This window comes from Salmo salar, chromosome 02, assembly GCF_965601325.2.
Source record: "Salmo salar chromosome 02, fSalSal1, whole genome shotgun sequence".
Classification (NCBI taxonomy): Eukaryota; Metazoa; Chordata; class Actinopteri; order Salmoniformes; family Salmonidae; genus Salmo; species Salmo salar.
Window position 1 is genome coordinate 57,731,102 of NC_138292.1, and position 15,578 is coordinate 57,746,679.

Sequence of the window (15,578 nt, forward strand, 5' to 3'; positions counted from 1 at the left end):
CTTCTTTTTGAAGGCCTTAAGGTCCATTTGAGGGTTCAACTAATGCATTCTGGGGGATGTGGTATTAATGAAATAACTTTGCTCATTCATGAGAAGTTTGTCCTGAAAATCTGTTTCAACAATATTTTATATGCATGTATATAACATGTTTGATATTTATTCTATTAGATGTACAGTTGAAGTCGGAAGTTTACATACACTTAAGTTGGAGTCATTAAAACTCGTTTTTAAACCACTCCACAAATTTCTTGTTAACAAACTATAGTTTTGGCAAGTCGGGTAAGACATCTACTTTGTGCATGACACAAGTAATTTTTACAACAATTGTTTACAGACATATTATTTAACTTATAATTCACTGTATCACAATTCCAGTGGGTCAGAAGTTTACATACACAAAGTTGACTGAGCCTTTAAACAGCTTGGAAAATTCCAGAAAAGTATGTCATGGCTTTAGAAGCTTCTAATAGGGTAATTGACATAATTTGAGTCAATTGGAGGTGCACCTGTGGATGTATTTCAAGGCCTACCTTCAAACTCAGTGCCTCTTTACTTGACATCATGGGAAAATCCAAACAATTCAGCCAACACCTCAGAATTTTTTTTTTACGCGTTCTGTCTCCTAGAGATGAACGTACTTTGGTGCGAAAAGTACAAATCAATCCCAGAACAACAGCAAAAGACCTTGGGAAAATGCTGGAGGAAACCGGTACAAATCTATATCCACAGTAAAACGAGTCCTATATCGACCTAACCTGAAAAGCCGCTCAGCAAGGAAGAAGCCACTGCTCCAAAACCTCCATAAAAAGCCAGACTACGATTTGCAACTGCACATGGGGACAAAGATTGTAGTTTTTGGAGAAATGTCCTCTGGTCTGATGAAACAAAAATATTACTGTTTGGCAATAATGACCATCGTTATGTTTGGAGGAAAAAGGGGGAGGCTTGCAAGCCGAAGAACACCGTGAAGCACGGGGGTGGCAGCATCATGTTGTGGGGGTGCTTTGCTACAGGAGGGACTGGTGCACTTCACAAAATAGATGGCATCATGAGGGAGGAAAATTGTGGCTATATTGAAGCAACATCAAGACATCAGTCAGGAAGTTAAAGCTTGGTCTCAAATGGGTCTTCCAAATGGACAATGACTCCAAGCATACTTCCAAAGTTGTGGCAAAATTGCTTAAGGACAACAAAGTCAAGGTATCGGTGGCCAACACACAGCCCTGACCTCAATCCCATAGAAAATTTGTGGGCAGAACTGAAAAACTGTGTGAGCAAGGAGGCCTACAAACCTGACTCAGTTACACCAGCTCTGTCAGGAGGAATGGGCCAAAATTCACCCAAGCTATTGTGGGAAGCTTGTGCAAGACTACCCGAAACATTTGACCCCAAGTTCAACAATTTAAAGGCAATGCTACCAAATACTAATTGAGTGTACGAAACCTTCTGACCCACTAGGAATGTGATGAAAGAAATAAAAGCTGAAATAAATCATTCTCTCTTCTATTATTCTGACATTTCACATTCTTAAAATAAAGTGGTTATCCTAACTGACCTAAGACAGGGTATTTTTACTAGGATTAAATGTCAGGAATTGTGAAACTGAGTTTAAATGTATTTGGCTAAGGTGTATGTAAACTTCCGACTTCAACTGTATATTTAACTACACCATTATAGAAGAGGCATTATTTAATTTCAGTTTCCTTTAATTAATTTGAATTGCAATTGCAATTGCAACCATGTTTACTACTTCAATTGAATTGGAATTTGAGGCATTTTCAATTCTGAATAGAGCACAACCCTGCTATGCATGTGTGTTTCTTTTATCTACCCCAAGCATCTAGCCATCATCCACCCTTGTGGATGACATTCAATCACTCATTCGTTCATGTTATTTACCACTAGCAATCACACTTTCCCCATAAACCTAACCCCCCCATAGGTGGTTGTCAACATGGCTGTCATTCATTCACATTGCTGTACTTCTCCAATAGTCAGCCTTTCCCCCTTAATATCTCTGCATTTTCCCTCCATTCAAACGAACCAAACCCCCCTCTACGTCTTCCAGGTGGTTGTGAACAAAGCCTCCCTGATCGTCAACCAGCTGACCCATAAGGAGGCGTCTCGCCGGGCGCTGATGGCGTCCCCCCAGATGGTGGCGGCGGTGGTGCGGGCCATGCAGAACACCGGGGACATGGAGACCGCCCGGGCTACAGCCAGCATCCTCCACAACCTGTCCCACCAGAGAGAGGGCCTGCTCTCCATCTTCAAGTGCGGGGGCATCCCTGCCCTGGTCCGCATGCTCAGGTAGGAGTCAGAGGGACTGCGGGGGTAGTGTGTGTGGGAATGCACCCTCTCATTCTCGTAACTCTCTTATTTTGTGGCCTTCTAATGACAAAGCATTAGATAGATGAACATAGTAAGACTCATAATGAACTATGGAAATCCTTAAGATAACTCTCTCCCTCTGTCAGTTCTCCCATGGAGTCTGTGCTGTTCTATGCCATCACCACCCTCCACAACCTGCTACTTCACCAGGAGGGAGCCAAGATGGCGGTGCGCCTGGCTGACGGCCTGCAGCGAATGGTGCCTCTGCTGAAGAAGAGCAACCCCAAGTTCCTGGCCATCACCACCGACTGCCTGCAGCTGCTGTCCTATGGCAACCAGGAGAGCAAGGTGTGTGTGTGTGTGGGGGGGGGGGGTGAATGAGAGTGTGTTTGAATGATTGCCCTGTGTTGGCATGGGTGTGGCTGCCATAGTAATTCTGTGAGACGACAGGTGGGGCCGGGTAGGGATGTCTGCCCTGTGTGCGCTTGCCTGTGGTTTAATGGGTAAGTGCATGTTTGGACAGGAGTGATACATGGAATGTTTTGACCTTTTGAAGATGTTAACCTTGTAATGCCTAAATCCCTACTGGAAAAATGAGGAATTGGGCACATCCAAACATGTCACGAGCTGGACTAAAAGTCTATGTCCACACTGTTTGCGGCTCATAGAAATGCTATCGCTTGATTCACATTATTAAACTCCATTTTTCCCATCATCCCTCTCTCAGCTGATCATCCTGGCTAACAGTGGTCCGGAGGGCCTGGTCCACATCATGAGGAACTACAGCTATGAGAAGCTCCTGTGGACCACCAGCCGCGTGCTCAAAGTTCTCTCTGTCTGCCCCAGCAACAAACCTGCCATCGTGGATGCTGGTAAGTGTTTGAAATACAGGGGGTGTATTAGATTTGCGAGGAGCGACACTGTGGTTTTAATGAAATAAATTATTTTCTCAGTTGTAATGCTATGAGATTATGAATGAAGTACATATTTTGCAGTAAAAGGAGTTAGAAAAGAGATTCATACTCTCTCTGTTTCCCTCTGTCAGGTGGTATGCAGGCTCTGGGGATGCACCTGACGGGCTCCAGTCAGCGTCTGATGCAGAACTGTCTGTGGACCCTGAGGAACCTGTCTGACGCCGCCACTAAACAGGTGAGACTTCTACCTCCCAACCTAGAGATCGTTTCCACCCTGCTGTCTGTTTCTCTCGTGTGTCCTAACCTCTGACCTTTTAACCTACTCTTTTTACCTCACTTGCATTTACTCTAAATGTTCTTACTTATTGAAACAGCAATGTGTTTTTAAGAACCACTAATATATTACAGATGAACTAAACTCTGTCTCTCTAGGAGGGTCTGGACAGTCTTCTTCAGACCCTCGTTGGTCTCCTGAGCGCTGACGACGTCAACATGCTCACCTGCTCCACTGGCATCCTCTCCAACCTCACCTGCAACAACGCTCGCAACAAGGCAATGGTCACCCAGGGCAACGGTATCGAGGCGCTCATCCACGCCGTCCTGAGGGCGGGAGAGAAGGAGGACGTGGTAGAGCCGGCCGTGTGCGCCCTGCGTCACCTGACGTCGCGCCACTCCGACGCCGAGGTGGCCCAGAATGCCGTGCGCATGCATTATGGCATTCCCGCGATCGTCAAGCTGCTCAACCAGCCCTACTACTGGCCTGTCATCAAGGTGAGCGGATAGGAGAGGCAGGATGGAGGGGTATATAGAGGGACAACCAGCCCTACTACTGGCCTGTCATCAAGGTGAGAGGATAGGAGAGGTAGGATGGAGAGACAACCAGCACTACTACTGGCCTGTCATCAAGGTGAGAGGATAGGAGAGGCAGGATGGAGAGACAACCAGCACTACTACTGGCCTGTCATCAAGGTGAGAGGATAGGAGAGGCAGGATGGAGGGGTGTATAGAGGGACAACCAGCCCTACTACTGGCCTGTCATCAAGGTGAGCGGGGGAGAGAGAGTGAGGGGTTGTGCGATAGAGAGATGAATAGTTGACAGATGGTTGCCCAGGGAGAGGGCTAACCATTCACGTAACCGGCTGCTTAATTCGCTATGAGGTGAGAAGTAGGAAGAGCAGGTTGTGATGGAAGGATGGAAATGAGGGATAAGGAAGAAGCTACATAGAGAGAACGAGAAATGGCAGCGCGAGAGAAACTGTAAACGATGATGAGATGGGTGATATTTGTAAAACAAACCGTCTCTAACCAAAAAGAACGTTGCTTTCTTTGTGATCACTAATCAAAATGGCGTCTGTCTCTAACCCCGTCTCTCTCTTGTCCTCAGGCTGTGGTTGGTCTGATCCGTAACCTGGCACTGTGCCCAGACAACCAGACCCCTCTGAGGGACGCCGGGGCCATCCCCCGCCTGGTCAATCTGCTGCTCAAAGCCCACCAGGACGCCCAGAAACACGGCTCCGCCGCACAGCAGACATACCAGGTAGATGTAGAAACAGATCTATGTACTTAAAAAAATATATATGTGTGTATCCAACTGTTACATCAGTAATTCACCCTATTCTTAACCTCCCTTAGTCTCTTTTGTTACTGACTGACTCTTGCTTTCTCTTTCTCAGGATGGCGTGAGGATGGAGGAGATCGTGGAGGGGTGCACAGGGGCCCTGCACATCATGGCCAGAGACCCCATCAACAGGGGAGAGATCGCCAGCATGCAGACCATCCCACTCTTTGTACAGGTAAGTTTTATTTTTTTAAATCTCAAATTTGTTTCTTGCTTTTAAGACATCGATATCTCTGTTGCTGATTTTATCTCCTGTAGATTGTGTGTGTTAACCATTGTCTCCCTCCTCCTACCTAGCTGCTGTACTCTCCAGTGGAGAACGTGAAGCGCGTGTCAGCGGGGGCTCTGTGTGAGCTGGCCCTGGACAAACAGTCTGCTGAGATGATCGACGCAGAGGGAGCCTCCGCGCCACTCATGGAGCTGCTGCACTCCAACAACGAGGGCATCGGTGAGACCACTTCCATTAAAACGACATCAAAAACCCAGGATTTGCGATAGATGTCACTAGTTTCACGTTTTTTTTTATTAGTCGTACGGTATACATCGTCCAGCGAAACGCATACTTGCAGGTTCCTTCTCGACAATGCAACAACAATAAGAATAGGAACAAAGTAAATGGCTCAGTAGAATAGAAAACATTTTAGCTTAAGTAAAATACAGGAAGGCACAATCTATAGTCCAATATTTACATGTTTTGGGGATGGGGGGGGGCAAGTGTAGGAGTCTGGTAGCAGCAGTTGTGAGGTGTGGAGACTCAGTTGTGAGGTGTGGAGACTCAGACCAGGTGGTCAGTCCAGTTCGAGTGTTCAGCAGTCTGACGGCTTGTAGTTAGAAACTGTCTCTGACCTCGTGATCTGATACCGTCTGCTCGACGATAAGGGAGAGAACAGCTCGTGATGGGATGTGTGGGGGTCCTTGATGACGCTGCATGCCTTCCTCGGGCACTGATTCCAATAGATGTCCTAGATGGCTAGAAGCACGGTACCAGTGATGCACTGGGCCGTCAACACCAGCCGCTGGAGGGCCTTGCGGTCTATGTGGATAGATTGAGGTTGTTGTTTGGCGTCCATTGAGAGGAAGTTATTACCTGGAAGAGAATGCTTTTTTTTTTGTCTGACTGCATAATAGGCAACATTTCCAGAAACCAGTGGAGCCTCAACAGGTGCAAGTCTCTGCTGGCTTTCATCTCTCTCTCGTTTAATTGACCAATTATTGAGTCTGGGTCACATCTGATCTCTTAACTCAATTGTTGAATGAGACAAGGATTGAGAAGTAGCATTGTACACTGCAGCCATTTGATTCCCCCTGATATATCCTCTCAGAACTTGGGAGTAGATTGATTGGCTGACAAAGTAAGTCAATGTGTCCGTGTGATAATCTAACCATGTCACCTTTCTCCTCTCTCCAAGCCACCTATGCGGCCGCCGTTCTCTTCCGCATCTCCGAGGACAAGAACTCCGACTACAAGAAGCGTGTGTCCGTGGAGCTCACGCACTCCCTGTTCAAGCACGACCCCGCCGCCTGGGAAATGGTGAGTGGAGCTATGCTTGAGGCCTCTAGCGCCCTCTGTGGCGAGGAGGGAGCCACTGCAGGATCTAATAACAAATTGCAGCTTCTCTCAATTCCGATTTAACTGAAGAAAATACTTTGCTTCTAGCGGTAATTTAATATTGATTAAAAATGCATGCATTAAATTTGTCGATACTTGCATGTGAAGTATTTTAGTTTCTAAAATGGCAGTGTAATATTTTGTATTAACAGAAAGGTAGATGATGCAATTTAAGAAAACAGGTGACAGTGTTGGCAGTTTGACACGGTTTCTGTCGTCCATATATGGGCAACTTGCTGACTTGATTTTGACCTTTCACCTCTCGTGAACCCCTCCCCAGGCCCACAACGCTGTCCCCATGGAGGCAGGCTACGCAGCAGACGGTAAGTAACTCACTCTGGCAGAAAGGTACCCATACTGACTGACACACTAGCATGGGGCAGAACAGAACGCTGGCTGTAGCTCTGTCGATTCATGTGCTAGTTAGTCACTGTTCCAATGTTATTGTATTGCTTTGCTATATATGGATTCTTATGATATGATTATACTGTATTAAGGAGAGAGAGAAAGCAATTGATCTATGTAACTTCAACCATGTTAAAAGTGAGGCCCCCGCCCCATTTTTTTAATGATTGAAATAAGGGTATCTCCAAACATTTTGCAAAGTGTTGATCTAAGTGTGTGTGTTTCAGAGCTGGACGCAGGCTTCCCCCATTATGTAGACTACCCTGCTGACATGCCCATGGAAGGAGAGATGGGGATGTCCGATGTTGAATACCAGACCGGCGGCATGAACTACGACATGAGGCAACATGGATATGCTGAGCGCTATTAGGACAAGGGTCCGTGCATACAGCCAACAGACAAATGTACACACGCTCTTGTTGTCAAGCGCGCAGATACACGAAGACCGAGCAGCCATTAGTTACATACACCTATTATTATAAAAACAAGTCGCACCACTTTTTAATTAAGATGCTGTTCTCTCTACAGACACTGAAGGGAGGAAGAAGCAGAAGGGGGGAGAGAAGAAATCACACAATCTTCAAATGGAGTGATGTCAATCTGTCTCTGCTCACCTCGATGTAGTATATGCAATTATCACTGACTGGGACTCAGAATCCAACAGGGCTTACCTTCTGTTTTCTATGAATAATATTGATGATGCACAGGTTTTTAGTCGAGGACGTTTTAAGGTTGTTGTGCGCTTTTCGGTGGGTAATCGATGCCAAAGAGATTTTATTTTGTGATGATAATCATGCAGCTTCCTTTTTAAAAATTCCAATACTAGTTGAAAACACTACCAGAGGTGACTGGAGAACGACGTGTATTGTACAGCTCACCTGCTCACATGTTTGTTTTCTGTTTTTAACTGTTACTTAACACTATTTGCTGTTAACATTTTTCCAACTGTGTTTCTGGAAAGTCTGCATGAGTTTATTCATGAGCTAAGAGTTAATTTACACTGACTCAGTGGCGTAATATTCTTACATTGACTCTCACAGTAGAAGAGAACCCAATAGGGGGAGTCTACTGGAGGCCCTAAATCAAGAACCTTAAGTGGAACGCTACTGACAGGGAATTTGTCTTTCTACATAAAGGTTTTTACTTCAATTTTGTTTAAGAAAATAAAGAATATATTAAAGTACAGGCAGACTGGGTTTTGATTTTACTATAGTATTGAGTCTGGGAAATACTGTATATCTGGGGCAATGCCATACTGTTTTAGTTTTTTTTGCTCTGTACAGCATATCCTTCCTACCCAAATTTAGGGAAAGTACTCTTTATCCAATGATGCTGAAGTCAGAACCGCCACTCTTCATGGGATGTTGCATTTATCGCATCACTATCTAGCGAGAACATTTTCAGTAGTCTCTCAGCCTAAAACAGTCACATTGTCTTGAGGAATTTTCACTACATAAAATGGTTTGTGGCTCCATCTAGTGGTCTGCTGAGAAACCGGAAACCATGCAACAAGTTCAACAGCCCAGAGACCTGGCTATAGCATGTGATTTTATAATACTCATAATTAGCCTACATTGATGTGCTACAGGTGTCATTTTAAGGCTGTGGTCTGGGCACATTTTAGAATTGTATTCCAGATAAACATTATTAAAATTGTCTCACTCAGGACCCTTAACTCCTAAATTGAACAAAACCAAATATTTCATTTGCTGTAGGTGAAGCAGAGCAGAAAAATTAATGCTATTTAAGGTCACCGAAATGGTGTTAGTTTTGCACAGCAGTTTGTTACAGATTAAAATCTGTGTGAGACTGCAATGACGAACAAAGATAAATATAGAAGGGATGGTAACTGTAAAATTACATCCTACCTAGAGCTTCAGCTAAAACCAGGTAGTACGGGACTGATTTCTGTATCAATTCTGCAATGCAAATCTACTTCTAAAACCAATGCAAAAATCAACTACCTGCAATGATGGAATTCTGGCCTGAGTCTCCAATTGGAGGCTGCTCTACCTGACACAGGCACACTGTCATTCCAAACCCTGGGTAAAGAGGGTCAGAAAATGTGGGCAGATGGGTCAGTGTAGAAGGACAGCGTGCCAGCCAGCCAGTCCAGATACACTCCTACTCTGTTCAAATAAGACGAGGTAGCAGGGAAAGCAATACTCCTAGCATTATGGAAGGCGATGTAACTTGTCAAAGCATCGCAAACTCCAGGACTTGTCATTACGTCCAAGCCAACAGTCCCCAAACCTCTCCACTCCTGCCCATTTTTCTCTATGTCACTCCCATTTCCTCTCAATAACTGCGTCTATTCAGACCCTCTTTACACAGCACCTGCCAACAGCCCTCAAATCTCCCTGCATGATCAGGCTACGGCAGATAGCTCACAGGCATCTAATGGAGAGACCGAAGGACACGATTATTAGTATTTTTAATTACTGTCATTTAATTTTATTTCTTTCCAACAAAACATTTTCAAGTATTCTCACTGAATAATTTGTGTGTGTGCAGCTTTCAAGAGAGAAATCAACACATTTTCTTAGGCCAGATTTTATCCAGTGTTCTGCATCACGGTCCACACTGTCTCCTTCTCAAAACCCATTCAAGGAGGTCCGTCTCGATCCACGTTGAGTGAAAATATGGTAACAAACCATTTGATGCTTAAAATGTGAGTTCACTTTAGTAATTTCAATAACGTCAGACTCTCAGGTATGAGGAGTTTGAGCTGAGGCCAGCGTTTCACAGCATCATTCCGTGAGGTTACATCCTTTCAGTCTGAAGAGGAATTACATGTATGATCAACAAGAATATTTCCTAGTAGGTTTTTAATGCATTGGAAGGGGAGGTGGGACACTCGCCAAGCAATAAAAGTGTACCTTTGTTTTATTGGAAATGTCCTTATAGTATCATATCTAATGAAGAGATTTTAAAATCACCAGGTACTCACAGAGCTGTTCAGGAGGCTTTGATCATAGGCAACAGCCTCAAAAGACCTGATTTGCAGCATTTCCTTAGGTCAATCACATCCAGCTCTTCTTCTGATGTCAGCAACACGAATGCCAAAGCAGACCACTGGGCAGGTGAGAGTTTGGCCTCGGAAAGACTTCCTGAGCTAAGGTAGGTTTGGATCTCCTCCGCTAGAGAATGGTCATTCAGACAGTGGAACAGATTGATGCCTCTCCTTGATGTACTTGACTGTTTCCTCATTGTTCTGTGGCCTGCTTCTAGTCTTTGTTAGTATGGACCGTAAGAGAGTCTGGTTGGATTCCAGTGAGAAGCCAAGGAGGAAGCTGAAGAACAGGTCCAGGTGTCCATTCTTACACTGCAAGGCCTTGTCCACTGCTTTCTTGTGGACGATGGTTGCAGGTGTCTCTTCAGATGTTAGAAGATTTCTGCTTGTTTCCTGTTCAACCATGAGATTGACATTCTCGTTGTTGAATGTCAAACAGACCGGCAAGAAACTCCTGGATGCTGAAATGCTCAAAGCAGTACACCTCCTGGAACAACCCACACTCCTCTCTGAAGAGCTGAGTGCACACTCCTGAGTACACTGACACTTCTGTAACATCAATACCACATTCTTCCAGGTCTCCTTCATAGGAGATCAGATTGCCCCTTTTCCAGTTGTTCAAAGGCCAGTTTCCAAATCATCTTTGTCTTTTTCCATTTGTGAATATGTCTCAGCATTATCTGGTCTCTTTGGATATTTCTGGTTTTTGATCCATATGTTACAGTTCAGGAAGTGTGAATACATTTGAGTCAGGGTCTTCGGCATCTCTTGACTCTGTTTCACGAAACAGTCTCCAGAACTGTATCTGAAATCCACTGAAGACTGGTATGTGGCACATGATGTAGAGGCTTCTTGAAGACTTCAGGTGTGTAATGATTTTGCTGGCTAGGCTCTTGTCACTGATTTTCATCCTGAAGTAGTACTCCTGTGGGTCATTGAAGCCTCATCTCTGTTCAGATGTGAGCAGAGGGAAGCAGATTCCCCTGAATGAGGTTTGTCAGCAGCACGTCCACTGAGGTTGACTTTGTGACGTCACACCAAGTCTCGTTGTTCTGGAAGTCAAGGGGAAGTCGACATTCATCCAGACCATCAAAGACAAACAGTACTTTGTACTTGTTGAAGTCTGAGATTGCGGACTCTTATTTCCATAACAAAGTACTTGAGAAGGTCAAGCAAGCTGTGTTTTTTTACCCCTTCATCAAAGCTCTCAGCTCTCGAAAAGGAAGTGAAAATATCAACTGGATATCTTGAATGGCTTTTCCTTCAGCCCAGTCCAGAATGAACTTCTGCGCAGAGACCGTTTTGCCAATGCCAGCAACTCCCTTCGTCAGGACAGTTCTGATGGGTTTGTCTTGCTCAGGTAAGGTTTCAAAGATGTCGTTGCATTTGATCGGTGTCTCTTGTGTTGCTGATCTCCTGGATGCTGTCTCAATCTGTCTCACCTCATGTTCATTATTGACCTCTCCACTTCCACCCTCTGAATCTAGAGCTCTGTGAAGATCTGATTGAGAAGTGTTGGGTTTCCTTGTGTAGCTATTCCTTCAAACACATTCAAACTTCCCTTTTTTTAAGTTGAATTTGAGTTTAGGTTGTCACAACGCAAGCTCACCTAAACGATTTGAAAATGACCAGGACAAATGTACTTCGAAGCATACTAATAAAGGCATAGTACTTTCAATACATATATTTTTGTACATCAATCCAACTGTTTGTGGGCATATTAAATTGAACATTAAAGATCTTACTGTTCTCCAGTGTGTCAGCGAGCTCGTTCTGGTTCATGTTCCTCAGGATGTGCAGTGTGATCTTCAGAGCCCCCTCTCTGGCACTGCTCTCCTGGTTCTCATCTTCACTGTACACCACCACATTCCCCTGACTGTCAGAGCATTCTGGGTGATTTGGACTCAGAATCTTCTCGAACTTCTTTAATTCACTCTTTACAAATGTGATGACTTGGTCTTCAACCAACTGGAATAGGCAAAAACAGGTCTTAATATGTAAAGAACAAACATTTATCTGAACGTTTAATGTTGTAATCATTTCACAACTTGTGGGTCCTTGAGCCTTAAATACTACATACAGTAGTCAGAGGTTAAAGGTCACAAAGACATCAAACAACTATCCATTCACTTTTAACTGTAAGACATGAGCCAGCTCACCTAGAATATGGAGGACACGTCTGCCGTAGACCGGCCACGGGGAATGTCTGACTCTGATCTCTCTTGCTGGTCTCTGCACACATGACATAACACGCATCACAAGTGCTACCTTATTGATAATCATCTTCCCCCCCAGAATATATCTGGCACATGGTGGAATACAGAAATTGTCTGTCTAGCTCTAAGATCTAAAGCACTCACCTTCGGTCAGAAATGTCTTCCTCCCTGAATTGTGTTTTAGGATGAACCATTGACCAGTCACTCTTAAAGGACTCACAGCTGAGTCCAGGGGAATTGGCTCCTGTCAGCAGACAACTCAGACCTACAGTCAAACATAAGGGAGTCCCGACTTCATGCTTTAATGTGGAGACAAAGACGATAAAAGAGGGAACCGTGATAAATTCTTACGCATGCCCAGTGTTCCCATTCCTGAAGTGTTCTTGATATCCCATTGACTGGTCACTGTTCATGGACAGACAGCTGTGTATGGTTTCTGATGCTGGGCTCTGTACAGAAGCACATTCGATGTAACGCATACAACTACAGGAAGTTGGTGATTTACTGTTTGCTTCAAAATATTGTTTAGAAACAAATGAGCAGAACAAGAGAACACAAACCAGACAAGCTGTTGATCACTAGATATATTTTCTGTCTTGAAGTTGAATGGAGGATCAACAGACATGTATGTTCGCATGGACAGACAGCTGGGTACAGGTGAGACTGGGCTCTCCTGCTGGTTTTGGCTTCAACACAGAGACAGATCTTCGGTCTATAATATCTTCTGCCTTAGCCTGGGTTCCAACCTGTTTATGCCATCAAGCCATTCCTTGCATGCCAAGGAGTGACATGATGGCACAAACAGATTGGTACCCAGCCTACTTCTGTCTTATGACGTAATATTACTTCTGAGCTCTACAATTATCAAAATTTGAGATAGATATGCTGTTAGGAATCTGTGTCAGTCCCATACACACAATGAAGCTGGAAGGTGTTGTAAGTGTCAATTCCGTCAGAGCGCCATTTTTTGGAGGCACTGCCTCCCTCCACTCTCTCCCCCGAGAGTCTCATTTTAGAGGCACTGCCCCCCTCCACTCTCTCCCCCTAGAGTCTCATTTTAGAGGCAGTGCCCCCCCCTCCACCACTCTCTCCCCCGAGAGTCTCATTTTAGAGGCAGTGCCCCCCTCCACCACTCTCTCCCCCGAGAGTCTCATTTTAGAGGCAGTGCCCCCCTCCACCACTCTCTCCCCCGAGAGTCTCGTTTTAGAGGCAGTGTGCTCATACTGTGTAGAGAGAACAGAATTGTGATGACAATTAAAGGCCCACTCCTTCATTTGGAAAATATTGCGGCAGCTCACCACTTGGTTTACTATAATAAATCACATTCATATGAATATCAGCAGTGTAACTATCCAAGCTAATACAGTCAGTGTTTATCATAAGGCATTGCTTATGAAAACTGCACTACATTAGATTTGAGTTGTTCCTAGTGTTTTCCAAGCAGGCGGTTGGTAGTTTTAACCCATGTTGAAATGGAATTTCCACCCTGTCACACAAACGGTGTAAAACACGTTACAGGAAATCGCCACTAACTTTGCATGACAGCTTTCCGCAGTTTGTTGATTTATCAATGTTTACCATCTTTATAAATACCCATGTAGTCCAGTATTATATTTCATTTGACTGCCACGTGGGATAAAGTAAAAGGTATCGCTATCCAGATCAGATGGTCATGAACAAAGGCATTTAGGCTATATTTGGTTCTGACAGAAACCTACCAATAACCATGTATCTGTTACAGGACATTGCATTTTGCAGGCTATGCTGAAGTGTGAATCCAGAAGAAGAAATAAAACACCCTTTATACCGTCACCTCTAATAGTAGGCATCTTAAGTACCTCTGACTACAAAAACAGCATGCTATTCACAAGGACCACAAAGGAGGAAATACAGTTGAAGTCAGAAGTTTACATACACTTAGGATGGAGTCCTTAAAACTCGCTTTTCAACCACTCCACAAGTTTCGTGTTAACAAACTATAGTTTTGGCAAGTCAGTTAGGACATCTACCTTGTGCATGACAAGTAGTTTTTCCAGCAATTGTTTACAGATTATTTCACTTATAATTCACTGTATCACAATTCCAGTGGGTCAGAAGTTTACATACACTAAGTTGACTGTGCCTTTAAACAGCTTGGAAAATTCCAGAAAATGTCATGGCTTTAGAAGCTTCTGATAGGCTAATTGACATCATTTGAGTCAATTGGAGGTGCACCTGTGGATGTATTTCAAGGCCTACCTTCAAACTCAGTGCCTCCGCTTGACATCATGGGAAAATCAAAAGAAAACAGCCAAGACGTCAGAAAAAAAATTGTAGACCTCCAAAGTCTGGTTCATCCTGGGGAGCAATTTCCAAAAGCCTGAAGGTACCACATTTATCTGTACAAACAATAGTACGCAAGTATAAACACCATGGGACCACGCAGCCGTCATACTGTGCAGGAAGGAGACGCGTTCTGTCTCCTAGAGATTAATGTACTTTGGTGCGAAAAGTGCAAATCAATCCCAGAACAGCAAAGGACCTTGTGAAGACGCTGGAGGAAACAGGTACAAACGTACCTATATCCACAGTAAAACGAGTCCTATATCGATATAACCTGAAAAGCCGCTCAGCAAAGAAGCCACTGCTCCAAAACCGCCATAAAAAAGCCAGACTACAGTTTGCAACTACACATGGGGACAAAGATTGTACTTTTTGGAGAAATGTCCTCTGGTCTGATGAAACAAAAATAGAACTGTTTGGCCATAATGACCATCGTTATGTTTGGAGGAAAAAGGGGGGTGCTTGCAAGCTGAAGAACACCATCCCAACCGTGAAGCACGGGGGTGGCAGCATCATGTTGTGGGGCTGCTTTGCTGCAGGAGGGTCTGGTGCACTTCACAAAACAGATGGCATCATGAGGGAGGAAAATTATGTGGATATATTGAAGCAACATCAAGACATCAGTCAGGAAGTTAAAGCTTGGTCACAAATGGGTCTTCCAAATGGACAATGACCGCAAGCATACTTCCAAAGTTGTGGCAAAATGACTTAAGGACAACAAAGTCAAGGTATTGGAGTGGCCATCACAAAGCCCTGACCTCTATCCTATAGAAAATGTGTGGGCAGAACTGAAAATGCGTGAGCAAGCAAGGAGGCCTACAAACCTGACTCAGTTACACCAGCTCTGTCAGGAGGAATGGGCCAAAATTCACCCAACTTATTGTGGGAAGCTTGTGGAAGGCTACCCGAAGCGTTTGACCCACGTTAAACAATTTAAAGACAACGCTACCAAATACTAATTGAGTGTATGTAAACTTCTTACCCACTGGGAATGTGATGAAAGAAATAAAAGTTTAAATAAGTCTGTTCTGACACTTCACATTATTAAAATAATGTGATCCTAACTGACCTAAAACAGGGAATTTATACTTGGATTAAAATGTCAGGAATTAATAAAAACTGAGTTTAAATTTATTTTCTAAGGCATATGTAA

The 15,578-nt window shown here is 44.1% G+C and overlaps 1 protein-coding gene across 2 annotated transcripts in view; it reads left to right on the forward strand.

Annotated features, from left to right (window-relative positions):
- Positions 1 to 8,059, forward strand: part of plak (Junction plakoglobin) — a 32,038-nt gene extending 23,979 nt beyond the window's left edge. The window contains 12 exon segments of one of the 2 annotated variants that reach the window (NM_001139960.1): positions 2,069 to 2,307; positions 2,475 to 2,676; positions 3,056 to 3,200; positions 3,374 to 3,477; positions 3,675 to 4,013; positions 4,627 to 4,779; positions 4,916 to 5,035; positions 5,158 to 5,308; positions 6,270 to 6,391; positions 6,750 to 6,792; positions 7,102 to 7,251; positions 7,403 to 8,057. In NM_001139960.1, the coding sequence (NP_001133432.1) occupies positions 2,069 to 2,307; positions 2,475 to 2,676; positions 3,056 to 3,200; positions 3,374 to 3,477; positions 3,675 to 4,013; positions 4,627 to 4,779; positions 4,916 to 5,035; positions 5,158 to 5,308; positions 6,270 to 6,391; positions 6,750 to 6,792; positions 7,102 to 7,244 (1,761 nt within the window). In that variant the 3' untranslated portion in view covers positions 7,245 to 7,251; positions 7,403 to 8,057. 2 annotated transcript variants of the gene reach the window in all.
- The last annotated feature ends 7,519 nt before the right edge of the window (positions 8,060 to 15,578 follow it).